This window comes from Mastigoproctus giganteus, chromosome 12 (assembly GCF_048544385.1).
Source record: "Mastigoproctus giganteus isolate SK-2022 chromosome 12, ASM4854438v1, whole genome shotgun sequence".
Taxonomy (NCBI): Eukaryota; Metazoa; Arthropoda; class Arachnida; order Uropygi; family Thelyphonidae; genus Mastigoproctus; species Mastigoproctus giganteus.
Window position 1 is genome coordinate 95755245 of NC_143586.1, and position 16466 is coordinate 95771710.

At 35.0% G+C, this 16466-nt stretch overlaps 1 protein-coding gene across 1 annotated transcript in view; it reads right to left on the reverse strand.

Moving 5' to 3' along the window:
- Window positions 1-10770, reverse strand: part of LOC150077286 (liprin-alpha-1-like) — a 1048988-nt gene extending 1038218 nt beyond the window's left edge. The window contains exon 1 of the mRNA XM_090386159.1: window positions 10648-10770. Within this exon, the coding sequence (XP_090242285.1) occupies window positions 10648-10746 (99 nt within the window). The 5' untranslated portion in view covers window positions 10747-10770. The remainder of the gene's footprint in view (window positions 1-10647) is intronic.
- Between the last annotated feature and the right edge of the window lie 5696 nt (window positions 10771-16466).

Genomic DNA, 16466 nt, shown 5'->3' on the forward strand with positions numbered 1-16466 from the left:
GCTACTGGATTTGAAACTTGAACACAAAGCATGGGTCTCTCTCTCTCTCTCTCTCTCTCTCTCTCTCTCTCTCTCTCTCTCTCTCTCTCTGTATGTGGTATGTATGTACATATATAGAGGGTAAATAGTTACGATTTCAGTACAGTAAGACAAGTGCACCTGCCTCAATGCAAAGAAATGTGGGGTAAGGAGGACAAAGGCCTAGAAGGGCTGTATAGCTAAGACGTGGAACGGCTATGAAAATATGGCGAATACGTAGAATGTATAGGACCCGAAATCCAACCAGCACTTCTGTATATATAATAATGTGGTGGTTTTTTTTTTTTTTTTTTTTAATAATGCGCAGTGAGTTAAGTAAAAATTAATGTAATATCATTATTTACTATATTCATTTTTACTTAACTCACTGCGCATTATAAAAAAGGGCCATTATTATTTAAAAATTGTTCACTTAACCTACTTTTCTCTAAAAGTGTATTTTATTTTAACATAAATAGATACGGCACTATAACAGAGAATAAAAATTGATCGATATGGAATACAATAAACAATTTACAGCAATAAATAAAATAATTTTTTTTAAAAATAATAAATAACAACAAAGACAATTTTTATTTATTTATTTATTGCTGTATATTATTTATTGGTGAAGACTAGTACACACTTGATGTTGGCAAAAAAAATTTAATCTGAGATTCATCTGTTGATTGGAAGATTGTATTTTAGCGGCAGTTAATGTTCAGTTCGAAATACAAATTATTGGACACTAAGGTACAGTACATGCTAAACCAGCAATTAATGAATTGGTCAGAATTTAGTATGACTACTGTTCTTGTTTCTATCGAAAATTAAAAATCGAAACAACTACATGAAAAAAAAAAAAAAATAAATAAATAAATTTAGTCAAAACTGTAAAACAGATTGATTCTCCCAACGTGCAAGAAATCATCTTAGCCTCAAGTACCCATCCAATGGAGCGACATAAACAACGGTATGGGTCGACTCTTACCAACTTTGTTGGCCTTAGAGATATTTTCCCTGCAAACATTATTGAAATGTTCCATAATCCCACCAAACTATTGAATGACAAGAAATACAGGAAGAATATTCTGGAAGACTTGCATCGAAGCACCGACCTCCGGTGAATCTCGACAAACACGATCAAGTCACTCTGTCTACCAGTCCATCACATGCCATCAAGAGACGCATAACATTCTCTGAAGTTCAAATCTTTTGCTGTCATTATCTGTATATATGTAAATGTAAGTTTTCTCCCTTTTGTAAATACACATATGCTGTTCCAACTCCAGGCAAGCACATTGTTAAATGTTATCTATTGTCCTTTTAATGTATGTATTTGTCTATTATAATTCTATGTACACCATTCTAGCCAACCAGCTGTACAGGAGATGAAATCAAGCTTAACAATAATAATAATAATGATGTACTGCCTTACACTCCTTGTCCCCTCGCACATAAAATGGTGTAGGAAAATACAACTTATTCTACATTGCTACAACAACCCGTCTGAATGCAATCTAACTTAAGATTTATTCTATACATACAGAACTGCATAAGAAGTTTTTCACTGTACAAAAGGGACATATAAGGAGGATTAATGTGCTTTCCTGAAATCGTTTACATGGCTAACAGCAAAGCACTGTTTTTTTTTTTTTTTTTTTTTCTTTTTGTTGTGGATAATGATCATTAGTCATTAATTTACTATTCCTGTCGCAGTAAAGCATGAAAAGCACATGCCACGTACATTAGACGAAGAGCTAGTTTCCTAACACGTGATCTGAATAGTGCGCAACGCTTAAAAGATATAAGATCGTTAAGTATCATTAAGCGCCTTAATGCTACCTAGCATAGAATTTATGCATATCTGATATTTTCATTCGCTGCTATATTTCATATACGTGATCCAAATTTGCAGAAACAGATATAATCTATTACTGTTAAGAACTATTCGTCTTCGTGCTAAAGCACGAAGCTTTGGTTTGAAAATACAGTATTCAGAATTTAAAGCGTAGTTTCCTGCGCTTTAAATTGTCAGTAAAACGAATTGTAATACAAAACACATCTCCAATGGGGATGGGGGGGAAAGTCTTATATTGACTTGAATCTAGCTGATATCAACTTCATATATTAGATATCAGAATATAATTTATCTGATATACAGGATAATTGCCAAGTACCTCTGCAACTTGAAACATTTGCGACTTTATTTTTCACACGAAAGAAAAATAAAGGACATGAAAATGAACAAAAATATAGAGAGTTTACAGATGATCAAAATGGGTACTAGAGGTGATAAGGCAGACATCCGAATGGCGATATCGATAAGTAATTCTATTCTTCAGCTGACTGAGAGATGGCGGATGATAAACTGCATCTCTGATAAATCCCCTACATAAATAAATAATGAGTGGAAGAATACACCAGGACCGATCTTGGCTTAGAAATTGCTGATTTGTAGCAGGTAATGGAGAGATGCCTAATTTTTTTGAAAAATGATTCTCCATTCAATTGTCACTGATTTGTAATAACAAGAAGCTAAGATTATATTTAAATACACGACAAAACCAGTAACGGTTTTTTTTTGTTTTTTTTTTCCTTTTTGTTAAAATTAAATAATACCAGTAAACGTTTGTTAAACTCAATGCATAGAAAATTAACTTTACGGCTGTCATGAATCTGTTGAAAATACTCTGAATATGTGCTAACTTTCCTACGAACCTGTCACTGAAAATAACACGGTCCATGTGTTCGTGATTTTCAAGGATGCTTTTCATTTGTTTATTGGTTACTATTAATTGCTTTAATAACTATAATTTGTGTGGTTTTAGTTGCATGATGATGTAGTACTTTGGTTTTATTCGAGCGTAGATATATGCATGCAACTGCTTCCTTGCTCACATTATTAGGCCTACCGGTTTCGCACATTTCTTAACCAACTGTATACAGGGTAACAGATAACCAATAGCAAAAAAGTATCCTTACAATATTTAGAACTGAAAAGTTAAATATCACATCTACTTCCACTTGTAGACGCGAAGGTTAAAAAGTAACAAATCGATTCACCTGTTCAATTACTTAAAAAATATAATATTAAGGTCGCAACCCAGGCCCCTTGAAGAACTGCGAGCCTCGATACTGTAGACCCTTAATCCCTGCCCCTCTTATCGGACCTGCTGGGTTGCTTCTGAAAATTATTTCCAAAAAAAAAAGAACAACAACATTATTTGCTCAAATAAATTCTGCTGCACTTTTTTATCGTTTTGAATGCATATTAAGAGAAATAATGTATAATATAAAGTTTTAATAACACTTTCAGAAATCATCATCATCAGCCATTTTCAATCCAGTGCAGGATGAAGGCCTCTCCAGCAACTTTCCAGTTCCTTCTGTTTTGAGCACTGGCCATCCATTTACTACTCAAAAACTCATGAATTTCATCTATCCATCTCCGCCTTTGTCTTCCAGGTTTTCTTCTAGCTCCTCTTGGGTACCATTCTGTTATTTTCTTAGTCCATCTGTCATCATGTCTTCGAGCTATGTGTCCTGCCCAAGACCATTTAGTTCTTTAGTTTTGATAAGAATGTCCTTTACTTGAGTTGCTGCCTAATCCATGTGTTTCTCTTCTTATCTAACAGTCTGATTCCCAATATAATTCGTTCCATTCTTCGCTGTGTAGTTCTTAGCTCTCTTCCATTCTTTTGGTGAGTGCCCAAGTTTCACTTCCATAAGTCATGGTGGGGAGTATACATTGATTCATTATTTTACGTTTCAGACAAACTGGGATATTGCTCTTCAGTATGTGACTATATTTCCTGAATGCTATCCATCCAAAATTTATTCTTCTCTTGACTTCCAGCCATTTATCATTATTACAGCTAATGACTTGTCCCAGATAAGTATATGACTCCACCTTTTCAATTACTGCTCCTTTAATCATTATTTCCCTTTCCGTGGCATACTTGTTCATCATTACTTTTGTTTTAGCCATATTCATCTTTAGTCCAAAATCTTACTAACTGTGCATAACTGATTAAGATTTTCCTCTAATTCTTTGGGATCATGGCTTATGACCACAATGTCATCTGCAAATCGTAAATGGTTTAGGTACTCTCCGTTCACATTGACTCCTTTCTGCGACCAGTCTAATCTTCTGAAAGCTTCCTCAAGGGCAGCAGTAAACAGCTTCGGAGATATTGTGTCTCCTTGTCGAACTCCTTTCTAAATTTGCTACTGTCTTTGTCTAGTCTAATAAAGGATGTAGCACTCTCATATACTTTCTTCAAAATCATAATATATGGAGTATCTATGCCTTGTCTTTCCAGTGCCCGAAACATTGCCTTATGCTGTATGGAGTCAAATGCCTTTTCATAATCCACAAATGCCAGGCATAATGGTGTTTTATATTCATTTGCTTTCTCCATTAGCTGTGATATTACGTGAAGGTGATCCATAGTTGAGAATCCTGTCCTAAAGCCAGCTTGCTCTTTCGCTTGATTCTCATCAAGTATTCTTTCTAATCTGTTAGTAATGACCCTTGTGAACAACTTGTAGATATGGGATAACAAGCTAATTGGTCTATAATTTCCAATTTCTGATTTATCTCCTTTCTTATGCAGCAAAACTATGATTGCATTATTCCACTGCTTAGGCATCACACCTTTTCTAATGCACTTTGTGAAGAGCCTTGCCAGTTTTTGTGTTATGTCTCTTCCTCCCAATTTTAACAACTCTACAGTAACTTCATCTTCCCCCGGGGCTTTCCGATTCTTCATTTTCTTCAATGCATGTTCTACCTCATCAGGAAGAATATCGGGTATGTCGTATGTGTTGCTACTTTGCAATCCATCTTCCCCACTGCTGGTATCATTCCCTCGCTCCTTGTATAATTCTCTATAGTAGTCTTCTGCTATTTGAATTATGCCTTCTCTGCTGTTTATAAGTACACCATCGCTATTCTTCAGTTTCAGTATCATTTGTCTTTCTGTATTACTGCTCATGGCTGCTGATTTAAATCCTTTGTTTTCCCTTAATGCTTGTTCTACTTTTCTTGTGTTAAATCTTCTTATGTCCTCTCTGAGTCTCTTTCTAATGGCTTTGCATAACTCAGTTTACTCAATTTTCCCTGTCAGTGTTTTTCTTGCTCTTCATTTGTCGTCTTTGGTTCATCATGACAAGTGTTTCTTGACTAATTTTTTCTTCTTTGTATTTCTGTTTCCCTATAAGTTTCTTGGGCTTTATCACTTTCAGAAAGTTGTAATATTCCTCGTCGATATCTTGGTCCTGAGCAGTCTGCAGAAGCTCAAACTTGTTCTTAAGTTCCAGTACATACTGCTTTTTCTCCTCCTCTGTTATTTCAAAGACCTTTGTATTATTTACTCGAGTCAGTTTTTTCCTTTCCTACATCTATATCAAGTGTACATCTTATCATTCTGTGATCACTTCCAACATTTACCTTATTCAGGACGGTAACATCATTCACAATATATCTTCTGTTAGTGAGGATGAAGTCGATTTCATTAGTTGTTAATCCATTTGGACTCTTCCATGTCCACTTTCTGTTCACCCTTTTCTTGAAAAAAAGTGTTCATTACTGACATTCCTTGAGTTCCAAAATTTCCTATAGTTCCTCTTTCTGCGCTGTTTTGCCTTTTTCCAACCTTAGCATTGAAGTCCCCCATAATAATAGTGTAGTGGGTTTTCTGCTCATCTAGAAGACTCTCAATTTCAGTGTACATTTCTTCAACCTCTTCATCATCATGGCTCGATGTTGGTGCATAAATCATTATAATCTTTAGCTTGTACCTCTTAGAAATCTTGAGTATTAGTCTTGACACCCTTGGTGATGTACTTTTGAATTCCAAAACGTTGTTTTTAAAATCTTTATGGACCAGAAACCCAACTCCACCTTCGCTCCTTTCACTGTTTCCATTGGTGTACAGCAGATTTTCATTTGATAAACTTATAAGTGATTCAGAAATACTGAACAGTAAATGTATTGAGCAGTAAATGAACAGAACATTGTAATTTTGCACCTATGAATAATATGTCAATTTTTAACATTTAACTTTTTATCGAATTAACAAAAAAAATTCGACTTTACCGCAATCGAAAATGTGTTTGAAATGTGTTTTCCATCAAGAAAAAAAAATTTGGAATAATAAAAGTAAACAGTCACGCGAATCATTTCACATCATCTGCTATTTTTTTTTTTTTTTTTTAATTTACATTGGGGTACGCACGGCAGTACGCTGAAATTTGATTTCAGTATGTTCATTCAATAATGTGGGAAACGGTGTGAAACTGAATATTCATTTGACGAATCCTTTAAAAGTCTTTTACCACACCCTCAACTGGAATCTCCCATATCTGTATTTACAATGTGTGCCAATTCACGATGTCATTCGTAATTTATACACATGTAAACGAACTATTTCAGGCATATATGGACTTTAATATCAACATATATGGAAAATAATTCGTTGTACCGAATTTTTCGTGAGAACTATTTAGCCCCAACGAGATTCACAAATCATTGAAAATTTGCATTAAAACAGTATTCATTGTAATTCATGGAATATTAATAACCGAAAGCTACTCTAATTTTTGTCAGATGACTAATTGTTAACCTCTAACCTATTTCATGGCGCCGTCGTTTATACAGCTTTTTTATATTATTTTATTTCTCTTAAAAACTTATAAAAATTACCTATAGGGTGTATTTGCAATACGACATATTGCTGTACACTGGTACATATACGTTGCGATCCATAAAAATCGGCTGCTCGAGAATAACAAATAAATTTCTATCAACCAACAGATCACAGTTTTGGTAGTCCCAATGAGGAAAACAGTTTGTTTCCCACATAAAACGAAACCACAAAGATTTCTGCAAAATGAAACGTTATTTTTTGCTGTAATGTCCATATCATGCGATATCAACAGCTTTTAACCACAACTTCATTAAAAATTTAAGCTATATTTATAACGATTTTTTTTTTTTTTTTCCCCATCTCCTCCTTCTCCGTGATGTCAGTAATGAGAATCTGCAAACTGAAAAATTCTAGATAGCCAAATAAACATACAATAAAAACATATAATATGATTGTTTGGAGAAAGACTTTTATGTAAGGGGGAAAACAAGTCGAAGAAAGGATTTTATATATTGTTTTAATATATAAAAATGGATACACAAAACTGGGAGGCCAGATATTCGCTGTTCATCCCAGAAATTCCTACTTGCTACACCAGCGTCAACAGTGTGCGTGTATAAGGCGTCTGTAAATGATTGTGCACACGAATCTGCTTGTTAGATTTGTAAGATGAAAAACCCTGAATAACTCAAGAAGAAGAACACAACTCCTCCAACTGAGACCAGCTAAGTACATCACTAGGAGGAGAAGAGAAAAGAGAAAAAAAAAAAAAAAAAAAAAAATGGGGTGGGGGGAATATTTTCGAAATGGGTGAGGAGCGCCAAAACCACAACACTGTCTTGAAAGAGACAGAAACAGTGAATAAAAACTAAGAATAAACCGACAAAGTAGTTACTGCTACAAATGATTACGCCCATTTCAGTACTATTATATCAGTTTTAATGCCGTTACTTAACTCATGGGTTTCTTTTGTGTTTTTGGCATTTCGAAAACTGACCGTTTTTTAATGAAAGAAAAAGTAGGTCTTGGTTTCCATTATGGCCAATCAGGTTTAAAATAATAATCATTTTATTACTGAAGTATGTATGTAATGAAGAGAAGACACTTTCAGTCGGGTGGGGGGAAAAAACAGTTTATTACAAAAACAATTTCCTCTCAGTTTAAAGAATTTTTGTTTTTTTATTAACCCAAGGAGATTTTCTACTTTTCAACTCGTAAATCTTTTAGCTTGTCGTTCACTTGAAGCAAAGATTAGTGGTGCTATCTTTTGTAGAGAAGTTAAACATTGTTAGTAAATCTGATATACTGTCGTTGCATATCTTTTCTGGAAATCACTAATGCTATACAAAAACTAAGATCATATTCGGAATCAGCATTTCAAAATTTATAAGGAAACATCAATAATGCAGATTGGAAAAAAAAAAAAAAAAAACTTTTCCGAAAATTTTTTACATAGTGTAATTCTTGCTGAAAGTTGGTTACCCGTGTTATTGAATCTTCATGATTAGAAGAATATGGCAGCAAGAGCTTTAATGCCCACCATATTCTTCAACACAAGTTCCTCTACCTTTAAGCACTTTCAAGATGGAAGATGTCTTCCTTCCATCCCTCAGAAGGTGTTTTCCATCACATACGCGACACACAATTGACCACATTAAGGATTATTATTGTTATTATTGTCATAGCATTAGCATCCAAAGCTATATTGGCTGCATGTAGTATGTTTATACATGTGCGTGTGTGTGTGTGTTACGGGCCGATCTGTATGTTATGTGGGATGAAAAAGTCCAAAATAACTCACTGGTCACCCTACTCCCTTCACTTGAATCGAAAAACTAAGCCGGGCTGAAGAGATCTTTAAGAATTATTCCAGTCCACGACGGGATTCAAGAACAGACCTCTCGAAACAAGGACAAAACCACCATACTGTGACAGAGGCCTTCTTCTAACGTATTTCTACGTGGAAACACATTACACTAAGAAAATGAAAATTATAGCCGTTTACTGTAATTATACTGTATAATTACTCCTTTCAGCAAATTTAATGCATTTACATTTTAAGAACTAATCACAAATTCCGCCACCAGAATGGCCGTGAGAAGTTGTGATCAATCCAACTTGACACACAATGGAATTAAGACAATTACGTCAACCCCAGTAATACTAGTGGTTGGGGAAAAAACGATTGTGCCATATTACGATGGATGGCAGATGAATCTGCTAATAATATATTTATTTGTATACAATGCAGTGTCGATTGTATTAATCCTAAACGTATACGTAATACTAGTTCCAATATTAACACCACTTTCCACATTCTTCGTGTTTTATCTAACACTTGGAATACTAAATTAATATTCCTGTAAATGATGCTGTGCATAAAAATTTAATGATTTAGTAATCATCAGACTAAAATACAGCAGTTACTCTGCTGTATTTCAATAGTAACTCCAATACAGTTAAAACTTCTATAACTAGAAGTAAATTTATTTAGCCAACCAAAATCGGGAGTTCTTCCACATTATTTCTCTTGATAACTTGCGTATTAAGAAAAATAAATTTTACAGGGAAAAGTTAAGTCGAAGGTTCTATAACACAAGCAGGTTAAGCTAAACACAAAAAGGTAAAGGCATATCCAATCCAACAGCAATTACTGAAACAGATTAATATTCGATATACACAAATATGTGTATGTCGAATGTGTATGTGTACACAATGACTGATCAAAACGCATCGAGGCAGAATCGCGAAACTAAGATACTGCCCTCAGAGATGGGAGGTTAATACCCTCAAAGTACAGTAGACTCCTTCGTCACGTACACACTCATTCGACTGATCCCGTCAGAGCTGAAAACGTCTCTTAAACTCAACTTTGGAATCGTCAAAAGCTGCTCCGTCGCATTAACTGATTTCGAATATTCAAACCTTAATATTATTTTTCATTTAATCATTCTAATTTTCAACATGTATTCATTAATTACAGACCTAATTAAACAGTATATAAAATTTTCCGAACCATCATTCTCAAATATCTCCCAAGCTATTTTAAACGTTTTATAAAAGTAACCATATGTACTCCCAGTTGGGCAGTAGCCAATCTACAAGGAATATGTAACAGATTCTATAAAATACGGTCTACCTTGTCTACAGGTCGATGAGTAAGCCATGATATACACTTTCACTTGTAAGCCGGCAGAAAAAGAAGGCAAGCATCCAACACCAGGTTCCGCGTTCTTAGATTGGCAACGTTTTGTCAATTTAAAAATGGAACCAATGATCAAACGCGGCACAAATACCATCAATAAATTTTCCGAAAATGGGAACCAGTGAACAGACTCCACATAATCCCAATTAAGCATAAATCAGTCTCCTTCACAGGAATAAGTTCGAATAAAACATGTTCTTTCAAATACCATATTGTACCCACGCTTGTCTAGCTAATTGGCTATATATATATATATATATATATATATATATATATATATATATATATATATATATATATATATATGACCTTTGTATTATATTCTTGTACCGCTTAAAAATTACGGATGATGGGACGTGAATCCCTACACAGCTGGGGGCCTGTTCTAAGTGCAGTGGATAAAGCCCCATTATCTGTAAATAATTAAATGTAATTTCTTAAATGTGTACCAGTATATATTCTACCTTCGTTATTCAATGCAATGCATGTTTTATTTTTAATTAAATGGCAAGCATAGTTATTTATATATATTGCAAACATCTGTAAAGCCTATCTACAATAGAACTTTCGTGTTAAACTAAGAGATTTCGTTTCTTCAATAAACTGCAAAATAAAATGAAAGGTGTAAAGATCGACATCAAAATTTCTTTGTAACAGCTGGTAAGTGCGATAAAAATAACAGATCGAATAGTTTATGCTAAAAGAAAAACCCTCTTGATAAATAATACTTCTGGATAAAAGTTATCAATTTAACTTTCAAAAAAATACTACCTGTAAGAAGTGGTGAAGGCACTGAGAGCCATGTGTCTTCAACAGGTTCTGCAAATTTTCCATTCCATAGCGACGTAAATCAAGCCCATTGTTGGCCATCTTTTGAGGATCTACCACGGGACATGGGACACATCAGTTAGCCGTGATACACAACTCTCACTTGTAAACCCACGATAAAAAGAAGGCAAGCACCCACACCAACTGATGCCGTCAAACTGTAATCCAAACATTTACCTTTCAATCAAATACCACGAAATGTGTGGACCAGGATGTATCACGTACAATCCATACCTCTATCTACTAATCCTTTTGGGATAGCTTCTCCGTCACCGTTCTCCAGAGAGACGTATGCAATTTTTCACCTGACTGGCCGTCTCCCAAAACTACGCCAGCAAAACTTACATCCTCGTATAAGCTGTGTGGGTCTGACATCCAGACAAGTTATCTTTAAGTAATAAAATATTCGTCAAAAGTTTGTGTACGGCAACCTATTCAAGGCGAAAGGTAATTTGAGGAATCTGACATAAAAAAGTAGACGCACAGCTGAAAGCATAACCGCTTTAAACAAACACTATCCACATCTTTCGTATTTTCTATATTTTCCAAAATAAAGTTAACCAGAAATCCATATTAGTATATACATCTTTAAAAGATGAACAAGTGTTAAAATGACTCACGAAGAAGAAGTCAACAGGGTTTGGTTATCACTTTTTCCTTTTTCTACGAAGAATGAAGTCAAATTTTACCTATTGTATATCCTGGCAAATGTGAAAGAATCGTGACAGAGCGTAACGGAACGCCAACAGCCGAGCACGATGTTAAAAGCGTTGCGGATATGCGCGTGCATCAGAATAAGCTTCTAAATAATTGGCCAAATATCGACGAACAAAGTTGTTCCTGTAAAACTTAAAACATAACTTACTGCAATCAAATGTCCAGTTACTCTCGACGGTTAAAAATACAGCACTTTCTTTGAGAGCGTGAGCATTTTCCAGTGATGCTGGAAACCCTTCTTACAATCATGATTCGATCCACAACTGTACCTCTCACTGGTATCAGGTTTTCCGGCGTTCCTCACATCCCCTAACTGAGCGGTTTCCAATGGAAGAGTGCACTGAGAGGCGCTCGATGCGTTGCAGCGTGGAATGCTGCCGCTGCATACGAAGGAGGAGCACCAAAAACACGTGCATGAAGAGGGCGGAGATATGAAACCATACCATTCTAGTATCGAACATTTAGAAAACACTGACAATGAAGCATTTGTTTAAAACAGCAAAACTACACAAATCGGTAAGCATGGAAAACTATTGTTATCTAAATCTTATTTTATAATTTTCAAAATGTTATTATAACATTCGTCAATTATTTCGGATTAATTAAATACGGTATCTTGGCAGTCTGCTAACAAGTGATGGGAGAAGTAATTAGAAATTTAAAACTAGAACTGCAATGAGAAAAACAGTATTTGTGAAGAGGAAGTATATATATATTTACAGAGAGAACACATACTAGGTTAAAGAAGAGGTTAGTTAAACGTTTTATGTAGAGCGGCATGTTTTATAGAGCTGAGAGGTGGGCATTAAAGAAGGAAGTTAACTGCAGAATCAAGCTTTTCAGATGTGGGTTTGGAAAAGTCTTGAAAGGATAAAATGGGCAGACAAATAAGGTGAGAAATTAGTAAGTAATAAAGAAGGTAGAAGAAAATAGAAATATGATATAAAGACCTTTAAGAAAGAGAAATAAAAACTTGTTTGGATATGTACTGAGGGAGAGGGAGCTTGTTAACACCTGTAACTGAAGAAAAACTGGAATAGTGGATGATTTGAGAGAGGCTAATAGCTATCACTGGCTGAAGGACAAGGCTAGAGACAGTTGAAGATATGGTTGAGTTCTGCTGCCATTACCCTGCCATGTGACAGAGAATTTATGACTAAAAAGAAACAAGTTATTGACCATGGAAACCAGAAACCGATTGCAGTAAAGAAAATAAAATTCATCTTTACAATTAAGATGGTATAATTCAAAATATTCACGTATCCTAACTTTGTCGCCTTGAGCTGTAATGTATATTGGACTTTGCTGATTAAGGTTTTTGCTTTGAGTTAACTTCAATTCCTACTTATACGTTGGCTTTTATCCAATAGCAGAACTTGGCCGACCATGCTAACAACCATGCGAAACTAACCCTCCAGCCCCACCACCACGGTGAAGAACCTGGTCGTCGTTTTTCTAGAGAGCATTATTGGAATGTACTCCAGGAATACTTACTACAACCCCAATTTCCTTCTATAATGTCTCTAGAAGTGCAAAAGTGTTCTCGTTCACCAGTAAGCATCATTGCCACATGGTACCATGATAATCTCACCAACAGCATACTGAGTCGCTGCGTAATTGGTTTGGGATCGGTGGAAATACACTACGGCTCTGTGAAGCTTCGAGATTCGGTTTGATTTTGAATCGAAACTGACAATTCGATTTCTAGGAGAGTGATTGGTACTGATCGAATCTGTCTCAGCTCATGTTCCTTCTGCTATTGGTTGTAAGTTAATTGCTTTAAAACATTAACTGCTTTTAGGTGTAAGTTAACTGCTTTAAAACATTCAGTTATGTAAAATACAGCAGTATAGCATTATATATCTTTATTGCAGGCAGTGATTGGTAAAAATCAGCATGCTATATGCTGATTTTTCTTAATCATGAAATTAAATAAATCATTAAATTAAAAAAAAAAAAAGCTTTGTCAGATTACAATATACACACTCTAGCTGACTGACAGTTCAGAGGGAGAACCGATAATGGTTCAATCTTGATTAAATAATAATAATTATTGCCCTAAACAATGTCTTTAGGGCAATAGCCTCAGGTTACGAAGAAGCTAACTGACGTATAGGTTTGTGCTATATCATCAAGTTTATGCGTAATCAGCTACTAAATAGTTACAAAATTGGCGTCATTTAAGTATATCTCATATTGTGAATGCCTTCACAACGAGTTACCATGGTATTGTACTACCTCGAATAAGTAACGCTTCTCTAATAGAGAAGACTACTGCTACTTTACTTATCTCGAAAATACCACCACCCAGACGGCACCGTTTAAGTGCTTACTGACTCTTCATCGGTGGGTGGGCAGGTACTCTGGTGTTGCAATGATGACAACACAGTTGCAAAGTATAACTCCACAATATGAGAGAGATGCCGTCGTCGATACCACCACCGTCTGGGTGGTGGTATCCACCGAGAATAAGTAACAGTAGTCTTCTCTATTAGAGAAGCGTTACTTATTCGAGGTGGTGTAATACCATGGCAAACTCATTGCGAAGGCATTCACAATATAAGATATATTTAAATGATGCCAATTTTGTAATTACTTAGTAGTTCTCTAGTATAAACATGATGCTATAGCACAAACCATACGTTAAATAACAACCGTAATTATTGTGAAATATGACCAGATTTTCTGAAATCCAATGCAGGACAACCAGTTATAAGATATTTTCTTATTACAACACATAATAAGGAACTGTACCTACTAATTCCTTATAATGATTAATTCTATACGATTATACTTTGACCTATAAAGCGATTATTTCTGAATAAGCAATGAGTATACCCCACCCTCCAAAAGAGGCTTCGAGTCAAATGTCATTCTGCACACACAGGGTGTTACAAGATATTTTCAAAAATCCGATATTTAACAAATAAAATAATTGAGGAGGGATACCATGAAACAACACTGCATATATCTATTTTTTAAATTATAAAGAAAAACATTTTAAATATTTTCTACATGATAAAAAATCATCAAAACACTGCAATTACTTCAAAGTATTTATCAATTTCCACTTTTTTCACAGTCTCACAGATTCGCTTATCTAAATCTCAAGAATAGTTAAAGAGTAATGCGTGATTGATTCATGAGAGAATTTTAGATTCGCAGGACCATACCCGATCTCCTAATTGAGCAGCATTCTAAATTCCACCTACGACTTCACTCTTGCCCAGTATTTCGTCCTCCATGATTTTGGCATGTGTATTCACTGTAATTTTACCATCGTCTAATCTCTAATAATGCCATCTTATTAATTACTAATCTCTAGTACTCATTACTTATTTTATTTATTATTATTTATTTTTTTAGAATATTTATACGGCTCCCTGTGATATGCTGATCAATGTAGCTTAAATTCTGTAAAGCTACATTGACCAGCATGTAGTGTAGTGTAGTGTAGTGTAGTAATAATGCAGAAAGAGTTACTTATTCGAGGTAGTGCCAAATTATTTGATGTCATTTAAGTGTTTAAGATGTCTAAGTAAATAGGGCTTTGTGCAGGTAAAAATACTTACTCCACACAAATAGTTTAACTTTTTTTTCAACGCAGTTCCATATTTCAGGAAAGGCGAGCTTCCAGAAGAGAACTGCAGCGAAGGCATCGCCTTGTAATCATTCAATTCTATAATTCACTGACAACTCTGGGTTCCAGAAATCAGAATACAGAAACCACCAGCACGAAAGCTCAGAATATCAATGCTATTAATCGATAATTCAGCTTAATAACGGAAATGTCGTCACAGTTATCACGCCGTAACGACATAATTTAAAGTTTGTTAAACAAATACTCCATGAAGATAAACATTGTCCTAGAAAGTTCAGACGTGCAATATTTTAAGATAAAGTTACGTAAAAGAAATTGGAAATCTGAAACCAATTTATTCCCCATTTAGAAACTAATCAATAATTGAAATTACCACTTCTGGGTACTGGAGAATTTCCGGAACCTCAGCATCTCTGATGACTCAGGGTAAAAGTTTCACATGCGTGAGTGCCTATAATTTTTGAGGAACAGGGTCCTCCACTAACGGTTACTTCTTTATAACATAATGAAGTAACCAGCCATGAACTTCTACGGACACGTCTCCAACAAGTGGATTTCTTGAAAGAGTGGTATAAACAAGGCATATTTGGAGCTACCCGATTTAATGATCCTGTGAAGCTATCTCAAAGTATAACTCCACATAAAATCAAGAAACAACGAGATAAGCACACTGCATTTGAACTTCAAAAATTTAAGTCCAACCGGATAAACGAAATTCCACTAACTTCCTATAAGATGTCCCAAGTATTATATAAGACTCGGTTCAATTCAGAATGCGCTTCATAATAACCACTGTACCGCATTCTCGAACGACAATAGTTCGTCTATCAGATCTGATGAAATCTGCGAAAGACGTGCGTAGTTAATTATGCGTCGAAAGAAACACTGCTGTTATGAGGTAATACAATAGCAACACACGTGATCACTATAAAACTAACTAAACAGCTTATGTTTTTAACTTACACAATATTACAACACATAATAAAGCGGGACAGCATTTCACTCAATCTCCTCCTAAAAAGGCGCGAGCATGTGTGTGTAAATCACACCTTTTATGGGAAGTCAACCTAAGACCCAATCAAGGGCAGACACTAACTTTGTTTGAATCGGAGTTTACAGTCCTATGTTTCAATTGTTCTTTCTTTAGATTATTCCTGAATAATATAAAAATATGATGAACATATTTTTATTTTGATTCGTTAGGTCGGCACAAGTTTGCAGCTACTCAAATTATAAGTAATACTCGTTTACAGCTTTTCTGTTTAAAGTACAGGTAGTTCTCGCTTTACGAGTTTTTTCCCCCAAGTATCAAGTATCAACAAAATCGAAAATATGAACATTAATTTCAAAAAATGAATGTTAAACATTCATAAATAGCGCATTCCAAACCACGGGCGTAGCTATACAATACAGTGTACTCCCCTTTACGATATTAATCCGTTCC